The sequence below is a fragment of the Microcaecilia unicolor genome, chromosome 2, assembly GCF_901765095.1.
Source record: "Microcaecilia unicolor chromosome 2, aMicUni1.1, whole genome shotgun sequence".
NCBI classification, from domain to species: Eukaryota; Metazoa; Chordata; class Amphibia; order Gymnophiona; family Siphonopidae; genus Microcaecilia; species Microcaecilia unicolor.
Genome location: NC_044032.1, coordinates 123949804 through 123962908, shown reverse-complemented (window position 1 = coordinate 123962908; position 13105 = coordinate 123949804). Strand labels below are relative to the sequence as shown.

Sequence of the window (13105 nt, the reverse complement as noted above, 5' to 3'; positions counted from 1 at the left end):
AAAAGTTCAGGATGGTTTCCCTGGGCACCCTTCTTCCCATGATTCATGAAAACAATTGGCTATGCTCTCTGGACTTAAAGGATGCTTATACTCACTTCCTGTGAGTTAGGAGTATTGAGATGTATCTTCGATTTTGGCTGGGAACTCAGCACTTTTAGTACTGTGTGCTGCCATTTGGTCTGACGTCTGTGCCCAGAATGTTCACAAAGTGCCTGGTGGTAGTCGCAGTGTCGCTACACAGACTGAGAGTTCATGTGTTCCCTTATCTCGATGACTGGCTGGTGAAGAGCACTTCAGAGGCAGGTGCTCTACAGTCCATGCGAATAACTATTCAGGTGCTAGAACTACTGGGGTTTGTGATCAATTATTCCAAGTCCCAGTTCAAAAATTGGAATTCATTGGAGCACTGTTGAAGCACAAAGACAGCTCGAGCTTATCTCTCTGAGGCAAGGGCAACCTCCTTGGTTCGAGCATCTCAACAGATCTCAGCTCGGCAGATGTTGAGACTTCTGGGGCACATGGCCTCCACAGTTCACGTGACTCCCACGGCACGCCTACACATGAGATCAGCTCAGTGGACCCTAGCTTCCCAGTGGTATCAAGCTGCGGGAAGTCTAGAGGATGTGATCCAACTGTCCACCGACTTTCGGAATTCCTTGCGGTGGTGGACGATTCGGCTCAATTTGACCTTAGGACTTCCATTCCAAATCCCTCAGCCACAGAAAGTGCTGACGAAGGATGCATCCCTTCTGGGGTGGGGAGCTCATGTAGATGGGCTTCACACTCAAGGAGCTTGGTCCTTTCAGGAAAAAGGACTTCAGATCAATCTCGTGGAATTGAGAGCGATCTGGAACGCTCTAAAGGCTTTCAGAGACCGGCTTTCCAACCAAGTTGTAGTGATTCAGACAGACAATCAGGTTGCCATGTATTATACCAACAAGCAGGGGGGCACCGGATCTCGCCCTCTCTGTCAGGAAGCCATCCAGATGTGGCTTTGGGCACGCCGTCACGGCATGTTTCTCCAAGCCACTTATCTGGCAGGCGTAAACAACAGTCTGGCTGACAGACTGAGCAGGGTAATGCAACCTCACGAGTGGTCACTGAACATGGACGTTGTCCGCAAGATCTACCGAGCCTGGGGCACCCCCTCGGTGGATCTTTTTGCCACTCAGATCAATCACAAGGTCCCTCAGTTCTGTTCCAGGCTTCAGGCCCACGACAGACTAGCATCAGATGCCTTTCTCCTGCATTGGGGATCAGGCCTTCTGTATGTGTATCCTCCCATACCTCTAATAGGGAAGACTTTGCTGAAACTCAAACAAGACTGCGGAACCATGATTCTGATAGCTCCTTTCTGGCCACGTCAGATTTGGTTCCCTCTTCTTCTGGAGTTGTCTTCCGAGGAACTGTGGAGATTGGAATGTTTTCCAACCCTCATCACTCAATACGAGGGGTCGCTTCTACATCCCAACCTCCAGTCCCTGGCTCTCACAACCTGGATGTTGAGAGCTTAGAATTCGCAAATGACACTGCACAAGTGACTCTATGGCTATTCAATGTAAATTTTTTGTATGAAGAGAATCCCTCAGAAACCTGTCGGACCTTACGTCCCAGGTTCGCAACGGACTCAAAAAAGAGCCACTGACGTGTTTCTATCACAGGGATCTTTAAACTCTTCTCTTTTTATGTTTTTTTAAAGTGCTCAATGCTAAGTTTTTTTTAATTCTGCAATTCTGACTAGAACCAGTTTATATTCAGGAAAGCGCCAATAAGATGTAGTGCAACACTTAAGTCCTACGGTGCCACCGTTTCACCATTCTGTGGCACCGTAGTCCTCCGCACGCACCCTAAGTTTCTGCCAAAGGTGGTGTCGGAGTTCCATCTGAACCAGTCAATTGTCTTGCCAACATTCTTTTCCCATCCTCATACCCGCCCTGGCGAAATCAGTTTACATACCTTGGACTGCAAGAGAGCATTGGCCTTTTACGTGGAGCGGACAGAGCCCTTCAGACAGTCCGCCTAGTTTTTTTGTTTCTTTTGACCCCAACAGGAGGGGAGTCGCCATCGGAAAATGCACAATCTCCAGTTGGCTAGCAGATTGCATTTCCTTCACCTATGCCCAAGTTGGGCTGACTCTACAGAGTCATGTCACGGCTCATAATGTTAGAGCCATGGCTGCGTCAGTGGCTCACTTAAAGTCTGTCTCCATTAAAGAAATTTTCAAGGCTGCAACGTGGTCATCAGTCCACACATTCACATCGCACTACTGCCTTCAGCAAGATACCCGATATGACAGGGTTTAGAATACAACTCCGTCCCCCTAGACCCATTTTGATTCTGTTCCAGGCTGCACTCTCAGTTAGTTGATTTTGGTTTCAGGTCAAGCTATGTTATGTCCTCGCCATTGCAAGGCCCAATTGACCAATGTTCATTGTTTTAAGTGAGTCTGGTTGCTAGGGATACCCCACATATGAGAACAAGCAGCCTGCTTGTCCTTAGAGAAAGTGATGATACTTACCTGTAGCAGGTATTCTCCGAGGAGAGCAGGCTGATTGTTCTCACCAACCCACCCTTCTCCCCTTTGGAGTTGTTGCTGTTCTTGTTTTTATGCTTTTTGTTTAAACTAAAGAGGCACGCTCGTGCAGCAGGCGGGAAGTTGTTTGTGCATGTGCAATTCGCATTACTCACACAACGGAACTCTCTGGAAAGACTATTATTTTGCTTGCAAAATTTTTCCCGATTCCTGGGCCGCCGCGGACGTCGACCCACATGTGAGAACAATCAGCCTGCTGTCCTCGGAGAATACCTGCTACAGGTAAGTATCTTCGCTTTAGTCCACTTCCAAAGGTAATCAATAGAAATAGAATAAAATAAAACAGAGAAAAGAAAATAAGATACCTTTTTTTATTGGACTAAATACATTTTTTGATTATTTATTTTTTTATTTTTGTACCCCGTGCTTTCCCACTCATGGCAGGCTCAATGCGGCTTACATGGGGCAATGGAGGGTTAAGTGACTTGCCCAGAGTCACAAGGAGCTGCCTGTGCCTGAAGTGGGAATCGAACTCAGTTCCTCAGTTCCCCAGGACCAAAGTCCACCACCCTAACCACTAGGCCACTCCTCCACTCCACTTAGCTTTCAAAGGTAGCCCTTCGTCAGATCAGAAATAAGCAAATGTTGGTAGATGACAGTATATATAAGTAAAACATCAAAGCATTTCAGTGACCGTCTGACAGGGTGGGGTGGGTTGGGTGAGAGAAAGGGAGGGCCGAGTGGATGAGGGACAGGGAGATATGCATGGTGATAAGAGGGTGGCAAAGCTGTAGAATTTCTATGGTTTATAATGGGCTAGAAAAACCACATTTTTTTTTTTTTTACATTTGTACCCCACGCTTTCCCACTCATGGCAGGCTCAATGCGGCTTACATGGGGCAATGGAGGGTTAAGTGACTTGCCCAGAGTCACAAGGAGCTGCCTGTGCCTGAAGTGGGAATCGAACTCAGTTCCCCAGGACCAAAGTCCACCACCCTAACCACTAGGCCACTCTGTCTGGTAGGTGTCAACATATTTAATCATTCTAACTTCAAAGGTCTTACATTCCTAAAATACTACCAGTAAATTGATTACATTTTTATGATTTGGACTGAGGGGGAAGAAACTCTAAAACAATTTTACAGTTCTTTCATTACATACCATCCTACAATCAGATTCAAAATTGACTACTCCCCAGAAGAAGTCAATTTTTTGGACACCATAGTTTCATTCAGCAATGGCAATATACAAACATCCATATACAGAAAACCCACAGACAAAATGCAGCTACCTCCACAACTCCAGCTTCCATCCTAAACATACCAAAAAAATTATTCACAGCCAAGCCACAAGATACCACCGTATCTGCTCTGACCCAGGGGACAGAGATAGACACCTCAAAATCCTGACTGCACCCTTCCAACAAAAGGGCTACAACCCCAAAATAATCTCCAAGAATATTGCCTCCTCCCTCAAAGCACCCAGGGAAAATCTGCTACAGTACAAGGAAAAGAGAACCACAGACAGAATCCCCCTTGTAGTGACATACAAGTCAGAGCTGGAAAAACTGAGAAAAATCATAAGAGATCTGCAGCCACTACTTCAGGAGGATGAATTACTGAAAGAGATATTCCCATCCCCACCAGTGCTGGCCTTCCGTCAGCCACCTAACTTAAAACACAAGCTAGTGAGACACAAGCTCCCTACAGAGATGCAAAAAGAAGAAAGTGGCACACATCCTTGCAATATATCCAGCTGCAAACTTTGCCAAAACATTTCACAGGACCTCACAGTCATTCACAAAGGAAAAATATTCAACATAAAGGAATCCTTCAGATGCTTATCTTCCAATGTGGTATATATCATTCAGTGTAAGAAATGTGATGAAGGGTGCTATATTAGAGAAACAAGCCAGATGCTAAAGAAGAGATTTAGTTTACATAGACACCATATGAAAAATGCCAATAACAACCAGAATACCACCTCTGTGGGACAACACTTTACAAAACCAGAACACTGTACCAATGATTTTATGGTGAGAATACTTAAAGGGAACTTTAAAACAATACAGAAAGAATGGAATGCGGACGCATAATGACCCTGGGATCAATGCAATACTGGTGGCGTTCTTTAAAAAATTATATAAGCGACAGGAAGAACTGGTGACACCTAGTGCAACGTATTTAGCTAGTATTTTTTATTTTTGTTACATTTGTACCCCGCGCTTTCCCACTCATGGCAGGCTCAATGCGGCTTACATGGGGCAATGGAGGGTTAAGTGACTTGCCCAGAGTCACAAGGAGCTGCCTGTGCCTGAAGTGGGAATCAAACTCAGTTCCTCAGCTCCCCAGGACCAAAGTCCACCGCCCTAACCACTAGGCCACTCCTCCACTCGACTTGCCGCAAGTATCAGAAGGAGACTTAGAAGTTTATGAATGCACCAGTGGCGGTAGAGGAGGTAGAATGGGTGATTAAGCAGTTTGCCGGCACACTTGAACAGGGCCCAAATTACCGTGTTGCCGAAACCGGGGGATCGCCTTGACTCATATAGGCCAATATAGCTTGTAAATGTGGAGACTAAACTGTTGGCTAAAATATTGGCAAACAGGTTGTCGCGAGTTCTCCCTACTCTAGTAATGGAACCACAGGTGGGATTCACCTGTGGCAGAGTGATAGCAAAAAATATGAGATGTATATGGGCTGCACTGGAAAGGGTAAAGATGGAGCAAACCCCAGCTTTGTTAATAAGCTTTGATGCCGAAAAGGCATTCGACAGAGTGGGATGGGATTTCCTTTTTGGAGTGCTGAAGGCTTATGGTATCATTGGGTTGTTCACCCAGGCAGTAGAGGTGTTATATACTGAGCCTAAAGCACAAGTATATGCTAATGGGAAACTATCATAATGGTTCCCGATCCAGAGAGGAATGAGGCAGGGATGCCCGCTGTCACCACTTCTCTTTATCCATACCTTGGACCCCCTGTTGAGGGAGATACAGGGTAACACTGATATTAGAGGGGTCCAAATCAGAGAAGTTACCTTTAAGACAGCAGCATTTGCAGACGACTTACTTGTGCTGTTAACAGAGCCCCGTCGGTCACTTCCACACTTGATGGAAAGCTTACAGAAATATGGAGACTACTCCGGCTTCAAATTAAATTTTCTAAAATCTGAAGCACTAGCCAGTTCAGAAGAACTTAAAAGTGAGTGCAGCACTAGCTTTCCGCTTTGGTGGGCACCTGGGGCGTTAGATATCTGGGAACCAGCTTAGCGATGGACGCAGGGCAACTTTATGGTCTTAATGTGGCACAGTTATTGCAGGAAACGCGAGACCAGCTCTCCAGATGGTCTTCCCTACCTCTGTCTCTAGTGGGCAGAATACATATATAGCGAATGATAATTTTCCCTAGGTGGTTGTATATATTACGGGCTATCCCGATAAGGCTTCTGAGAAAGGACCTGGTGGCACTCAGGAGACTGGTGGTGACATTCTTTTGGGCGGGTAAAAAACCTAAGCTGAAATGGCAGCACTTAGTGGGAGCTCAGAGACATGGAGGTTTGGGACTACTGGATATGCAGAAATATAATAAGGCTTGCCTGTTGCGTCATCTGAGAGATTGGATCTTGGGGACCAACGCTTATACAGACATGGTTATGGAAAGAGCATATTTTTACCCGTGGCATGTGAATTACTTGCTGCACATAGCACGGAAAAAGATACGGCCGAGGGTTAAGCAGAGCTTGCTTTTAGGGCCGTTAAGGCAGGTGTGGAGAGAATTGTTAATAGGGTGGGGGCAAGATCCGACCAGCAGTGTACTGTTGCCGCTACATGGCAATGATGATTTTCCACCGAGCAGAGATAACAGTATTTACCATAGGCTTAAAGAACAGGGGGTAACATTACTGGAAAGTTTCCTTCAGGAGGACGGAACAGTAATGACAGCGCATGCTTTCATAAACAAATGTTTGGGGGGGGACAAATGGAACTTTTTGCGTACAATCAGCTCTCTCATTATGTGCAAAGCCTCCCGCAGGCAAGCTTGCAGCTTAGTTTTGGAAGGAAGTTTGAGGGAGTTTCTAGAGGGTGATGCTGTGGGACAAATCTCAGTTTCCTGGTTTTGTAAGGTAATGGAGAGAGAGCAGCCACCGAGGGAGGTAGCAGCACGTTGGAGTAAGGATACGCAGAAACAAATATCTGAGACTCATACAGAGGTCAGTGACGGGAATAACCCGAGTAGTACATAGCGTGGAACTCCAAGAATGTCAATTTAGAGTGGTGCACAGAGCATACTTCTCCCAGAGAAGGGCATTCCAAGCAGGAGTAGTAGATGAGGATAGATGCCAAAAATGCAAACAGGAGGGAGCAATGTTTATGCATTGCATCTGAAAATGCAGGTATATCAAATTATTTTGGCAGAGAATGGAGAACTTCCTGGGGCACACGGTAGGCATCACATTTGAAAGAATGATGTTCAGTGTTGAGGGGCAATGGGGAATGGGTGCCGGAGGGAACAGATGCTGGCAAATAAAGCCTGTGTCCTGGGGAAAAATGCATCCTTAACTGCTGGGTATCTGACATGCCTCCCCCTCCTATTGGTGTTACAGGAATAAGTTTCATCAGCTTATGCTATGGGAATCCCGAGGGGCGAGATTGGCACCAAAAAGGCAGGGGAGATTTCTGGCAATATGGCAGCGATACCTTAATAACATCTCTCCCAGAGCACGTAGCCAACTTCTGAATAGGTTACGGGGGGTTGCGGTTAGGAATAGGGAGTAATATTCTGAGGGGCCAGCATGCAGAATGGGGGAGGGGAGAAGCAGGATGGGGAAATTACAGTTTATTTGAGGGAGGGAGGTAGGTAGGTGGGTTACTGAATAGCAACAGGTAGGATTGAGAAAGGGGGATTCTGTGTTTGAGTCAATGGAGTATGCACACTAAAAGTGAAGTGTGCATACTCCACTTTTAGTGGAGGAGTGGCCTAGTGGTTATGGTGGTGGACTTTGGTCCTGGGGAACTGAGTTCGATTCCCGGCACAGGCAGCTCCTTGTGACTCTGGGCAAGTCACTTAACCCTTCATTGCCTGCCGCATTGAGCCTGCCATGAGTGGGAAAGCGCTGGGTACAAATGTAACAAAAATAAATAAAAATAAGTGTTACTTGCTACAATGGCATTACCAAATAAAATTAGAGGGGTGAGGAGGGGACTAAAAAGTTAAAAGTTTGATGACAAATTGTATCATTTAGTTTTTACTGAGATTATTTTTTACTCTTGAATTATGTATATTCATACCGTTGAATATGCTTCTTTGATATTGTCATCAATAAAAATGTTGAAACTAAAACAATAGAGAAACGTAAGACCTTTGAAGTCAGAATGATTTTGACACCCATCAGACAGGACTTAACAAGGATTTGGGTTTTCTAGCCCATTATAAACCATAGAAATTCTACTGCCTTGTCACCCTCTTATCACCACGGTCAATGTTCAGAAACCACAAAACTTTATTAAAAATAACTCAACGTGGCCACATTTTGCCTCCCAAGAGGCTGTGTCAGGGGCTTTACTTTACACTGAAACACACACATAAAATCAAAAATAAGTATTACAAATCATAAAAAATATCTCATATCACAAATTAGTTACTATTAAAAATATATATATAATTTTAATTTTTAGATAAGTAAAGCACACTGGTATTAGTACAACTCAAAAACATAATTATCAAACTTAAAAAAACGACTTTCAAACCGAATTTTTCTAGAAATGGACAGCTTTAAAAGGGGCATGCATCTACTAGGGTCCCTTTGGGCACATACACCTAGCAGTGTGAAAAGCACATCATAACTAACCAAAATTCTTGTCCAAAGTGAACAGTAATCGAAAATACCAAGACTGACATAACCTAACTTACCAGCTGCTCCACAAATACTTGATCAGATTAAAAAACAAAACAAAACAAAGCTTCTCCTCCTCCTCCTAGCACATTAAGGGGCTCATTTTCAAAGTTCCCTAGCTATATATTGTAATTATTTACCTTTTAATTTTTTTTAATTGTGTGGATAGTAGTTATTGATGTATAAATTGATGACAGTAGGTGTTTTGGAAGTTTTGCTTTTGACTATATGATTGAAACAGAAAAGTTAATGAATAGCCCTTTGACCTTTAGTTACAACTCATATAAGCTTGCTAGCAACATGTTTAAGTGATTTAATGTGCTAGAAGTAGGAGAAGCTTGTTTTTTGAAACTCTGATTATCAAGAATTTTTGTAGCAGCTGGTAAGTTAGGTTATTTTAGTCTTGGTATTCTTGATTTTGTATCTCCACAGGGTTGATAATTTAGGCATGTTCTTCCTTTTTATTAGAATCTGTAAGTAAAGATTTTTCTATATTAACATTAAAGAAATCCTGGCTTTTTGGTTATATTGCACATATTAGAGCTCTCTATATCATTATATTTTGTGTTGAGCCAACCCACTATCAACCTGTTTGCAGCTCTGGGAAATACAAATTGTGCCAGCTGTAGCTTCATTCTTCCAGACCTGGGCTGCATTGTCTACAATGCCTTCCCCAGCCACAAGGACTCCTCTGTTTTGTTTTTTCTGCCTTTTCCCTCTTCAGACAGGGTGCAGATTATCCTCATTCCACTTTGCTGGCCCAGAAAGGTTTGATTTCCTTGCCTTCTTTCCATGCAGGTGAGCCATTTCATACCGCTTGAGCACCACCCATTATTGTTGACCCAACGGGAAGGCTGTCTGTTCCACCCCAGTCTACGCTGCCTCTTCCTAATGGCATAGAGATTGGGCAAAGCCTTCTATGTGACATTCAGGCCTCACAAAGACTAAAGGAAATCCTCCTGTCTGCTTGAAGACCCGAAAACATAGGAAAATGTAGGCAGCTAAAGACCATATGGCCTATCCAGTCTGCCCATCCATGCCAGTACTCTCCCTATCACTCCCTTAGAGATAGTAAGTACTTGTCCCCAAGCTGTCTTCAGTTCAAATACTGTTATCTCCACCACGTTCACTGGGAGACCGTTCCATGAATTCACCAGCCTTTCCATGAAGAAGTATTTCCTCAGGTTACGTCTGAGTCTATCCCCTTTCACTTTCATCCTATGCCCCTCATTCCAGAGCTTCGTTTCAAGTGGAGACTCTCCTCCTGTACATTTATGGTTCATAAGTAATTAAATGTATCTATCGTATCTCCCCTTGCCTACCTTTCTTCCAAAGTGCACATATTGAGATATTTGTCTCCCTCCATATACTTTATGATGGAGACCACTGACCATTTTAGTAGCCGCCCTCTGAACCAACTCCATCCTGTTTGTATCTTCTTGAAGGTGCGGTCTCTAGAATTGTAAACAATATTCAAAATGAGGTCTCGCCAGAGCTTATACACCTTCTTTTTCCTTCTGGCCATTCCTCTCCCTATGCACCCAAGCATCCTTCTAGCTTTCATTGTCATTTTTTCTACCTGTTTGGCCACCTTAAGATCATCACATATGATCATACCCAATCCCTGTTCTTTTTTCGTACACAAAAGATTTTCACCATCTAAACTGTACTGTTCCCTCAGGTTTTTGCAGCCCAAATGCATGACCCTGTATTTTTTAGTATTAAGTCTAAGCTGCCAAATCCCAGACCATTCTTCTAGCTTTGCTAGGCCGTTCTTCATGTTATCCATCAGGGGTGTCTACCCTATTGCAGATTTTGGTATTATCCACAAAGAGGCAAGCCTTACTAGATAGCCCTTTAGCAATATTGCTTACAAAATTGTTAAAGAACTGGCCCAAGAACCGAACCTTGCAGCACACCATCCTTTTCCTCAGAATGAGCTCCATTTAGCACTACCCTCTGTCACCTTCCACTCAACCAGTTCCTAGCCCAGTCAAGTCACTTTTGGGCCCATACTGAGGGCACTCCAGTTTGTCATCTATGCAGAACCATGTCAAAGACTTTGCTAAAAACTAAATACATCGCATCTAGTGCTCTCCCTCAATCCAACTCTCTGGTCACCCAGTCAAAGAAATCAATCAGATTTTTCTGACAAGACCTGCCTTTAGTGAAACCATGTTGTATCAGTTCCTTTAGTCCTCTAATCTATTGGATTCCAAAAGCTTTGCTGCTGAAAACACTTCTTCCCTTCTTTGATAGTTGAACACCATCTCTGCTCAGCAGCCCTTGGAAAAGCATCCCATGGTCCAGGAAGCCAAAATGCTGTTGGTAACACCATCGGTGCAGCCACATATTTATCTCCAGGATGTGAGCATCTCTGCCTTGGCCTTTATCCTCAACATAGAGGATTGATGAGAACACCACTTGTGCATCTGTTTGCTTCACCCTCTCTCCCAGAGCCATGAATTACTTTTGATACTTTCAGAGGAGTAACTAGTGGTATCATTTGTGCCAGCATGATGAGCAGCTTTGGATAATAGTCATTAGGCTTGATGAGTCTCGACAAGCTCTCTGTAACATCTTGAATTTTGGCACCTGGCAGACAGCACATCTCCTAGGACATCATGTCTGGTCTGCAGATGGATTTCCTTTCTACCCCTCAGAAGAAAATCGCCAACCACCACTACCTTTCACCTCTTAGTGGTCGCTCTTCCAGTAAATCATACCAGTTCAACTGGACACATTTTTCTGGGCAGCATCCTAAGGATGCAGCTCCTTCACTATACCACAGATTCTCTCTTATTTCAGCTGCCTCACTTGGGGTTAAAAATGACTACAATTCATCTTTTTATGAGTGCAGCCTAACTTTCGGGGAAAGACCCGATCTGCCCACCACCTTTTGTCATGTTTCATGAGATGCTTTTCTGACTCCACACTTTCCCACCCAACCTTCCCTGCCAAATCCTACATGACCTCAAAACAAACAGCCTAACTATTGGCCAAATTGAAGGGGTAGGAGGAGTCTAGAGGAGTAGCCTAGTGGTTAGTGCAGCAGACTCTGATCCTGGGGAACTGGGTTCAATTCCCACTGCAGCTCCTTGTGACTCTGGGCAAGTCACTTAACCCTCCATTGTCCCAGGTACAAATAAGTACCTGTATATATGTAAACCGCTTTGAATGTAGTTTGAAAAACCACAGAAAGGCGGTATATAAGTCCCATTCCCTTAGTTCAGGAATTCCTGTGCATGCTTTAAAAAAAACCAACAGCTTCTCTTCAGCTAGAGAGCTCCAGCACATAGGATCAGTCTGAAGACATCACCATACAGTGTGACTGCACTCCCCTGCTGTCTGTAGAGTGGAGGAGTAGCCTAATGGTTAGAGTAGTGAGCTGAGAACCATGGGAGCCCAATTCAAATCTCACTGCATCTTCTTGTGATTTTGGGCAAGTCACTTAACTCTCCATTACCCCAGGTACAAACTCAGATTGTGAACCTTCCAATGACAGAAAAATACTTACCATACCTGAATGTGCACTGCTTTGTTAGCTTTTAGGGAGTATATAAGAAATAAAATAAGTAAAACCCCTGTTATAGGGAAGCAACTTCATTAGGTCTGAATGTCATTTGGTTTACTACTTCATGGATATGGGTTTTGTCACTTAACCCTCCTCCATTACCCCAGGTACAAAAAAATTTAGATTGTGAGCCCTCTAGGGACAGAGAAAGTACCTGCATATGATGTGTACATATAGTAGCGCTATAGAAATGATTAGTAGTAGTAAGATGGGATTAAACCTTTTTTCCTAACAATATGTCAGATCTTATGACAATAACATTTTTGTTTTATTATTTTTCTTTTCAGGTAAATATGCCCAAGTAACAAACAATCCAGAAAATGATGGCTGCATTAATGCAGTTTTGCTTGTTTGAATTGTACCTCTTCTTCAACCAAGCACTGCCTGCTGCACAGAGACTTTCGGTTGTAGTTCAGTACAAACGTATGTGTTCTTACGGCAGTCCAACAAGCAAAAGACATTGGCTCAAACCAAGGTGGCCCAGTGGAGTGTGGTTGCAGAGCAAATTTAATTTAAAAACTTTTTTCTGTCAGAAATGTATAAAAGCTTTTGTTACACAGGACACTGGCAAAAATAAAAATGGATTTTCTATTTCTACCTTATTTTCTTATATTTGAAATGCTTTTATTTAAAGTACCCACTTTTCTCTTCCTTTAAACCTTAGAAATTTAGAAATTAGTGTGTTACAACTGGTTGTGATGGTAACATCTAATTTAATAACTTCAAGATTTTTCTTGCTAACCCAGCAAGTTGAAACATTAAAGCAAAATACATTGGCTGAAACCAAGGCAAATTTAATTAAAGTTTTCTTACTGTCAGAAATGTATAAAAGCTTTTGTTTGTCACACAGGACACTGGCAAAATTAAAAATGGATTTTCTATCTTGTTTTCTTATATTTTGAATGTTTTTGTTTAAAATACCCACTTTTCTCTTCCTTTAAACCTTAGAAATTAGTGTGTTACAACTGGTTATGATGGCAACATCTAATTTAATAACTTCAAGATTTTTCTTGCTAACCCAGTGAGTTGCAACATTAATGGTATTTTATATAAACTTTTCAGGATGGCTCACAAAAATCAGTTCCATTGATCTGTTTTTTTTTTG

General features: G+C 43.2%; 1 protein-coding gene across 2 annotated transcripts in view; it reads left to right on the top strand.

The window, feature by feature from the left end:
- NSA2 (NSA2 ribosome biogenesis factor) overlaps nucleotides 1-12896 on the top strand; it is a 53482-nt gene extending 40586 nt beyond the window's left edge. Inside the window, exons 6-7 of one of the 2 annotated variants that reach the window (XR_003940994.1) lie at nucleotides 12288-12528; nucleotides 12805-12896. Coding sequence is in view for 1 of the 2 variants with exons in the window: in XM_030193278.1 (XP_030049138.1) it covers nucleotides 12288-12355 (68 nt within the window). In the remaining variant the exon portion in view is untranslated. Of the gene's footprint in view, nucleotides 1-12287 lie in introns of both variants that reach the window. The other variant, XM_030193278.1, reaches the window with a different exon arrangement.
- Nucleotides 12897-13105: the final 209 nt, after the last annotated feature.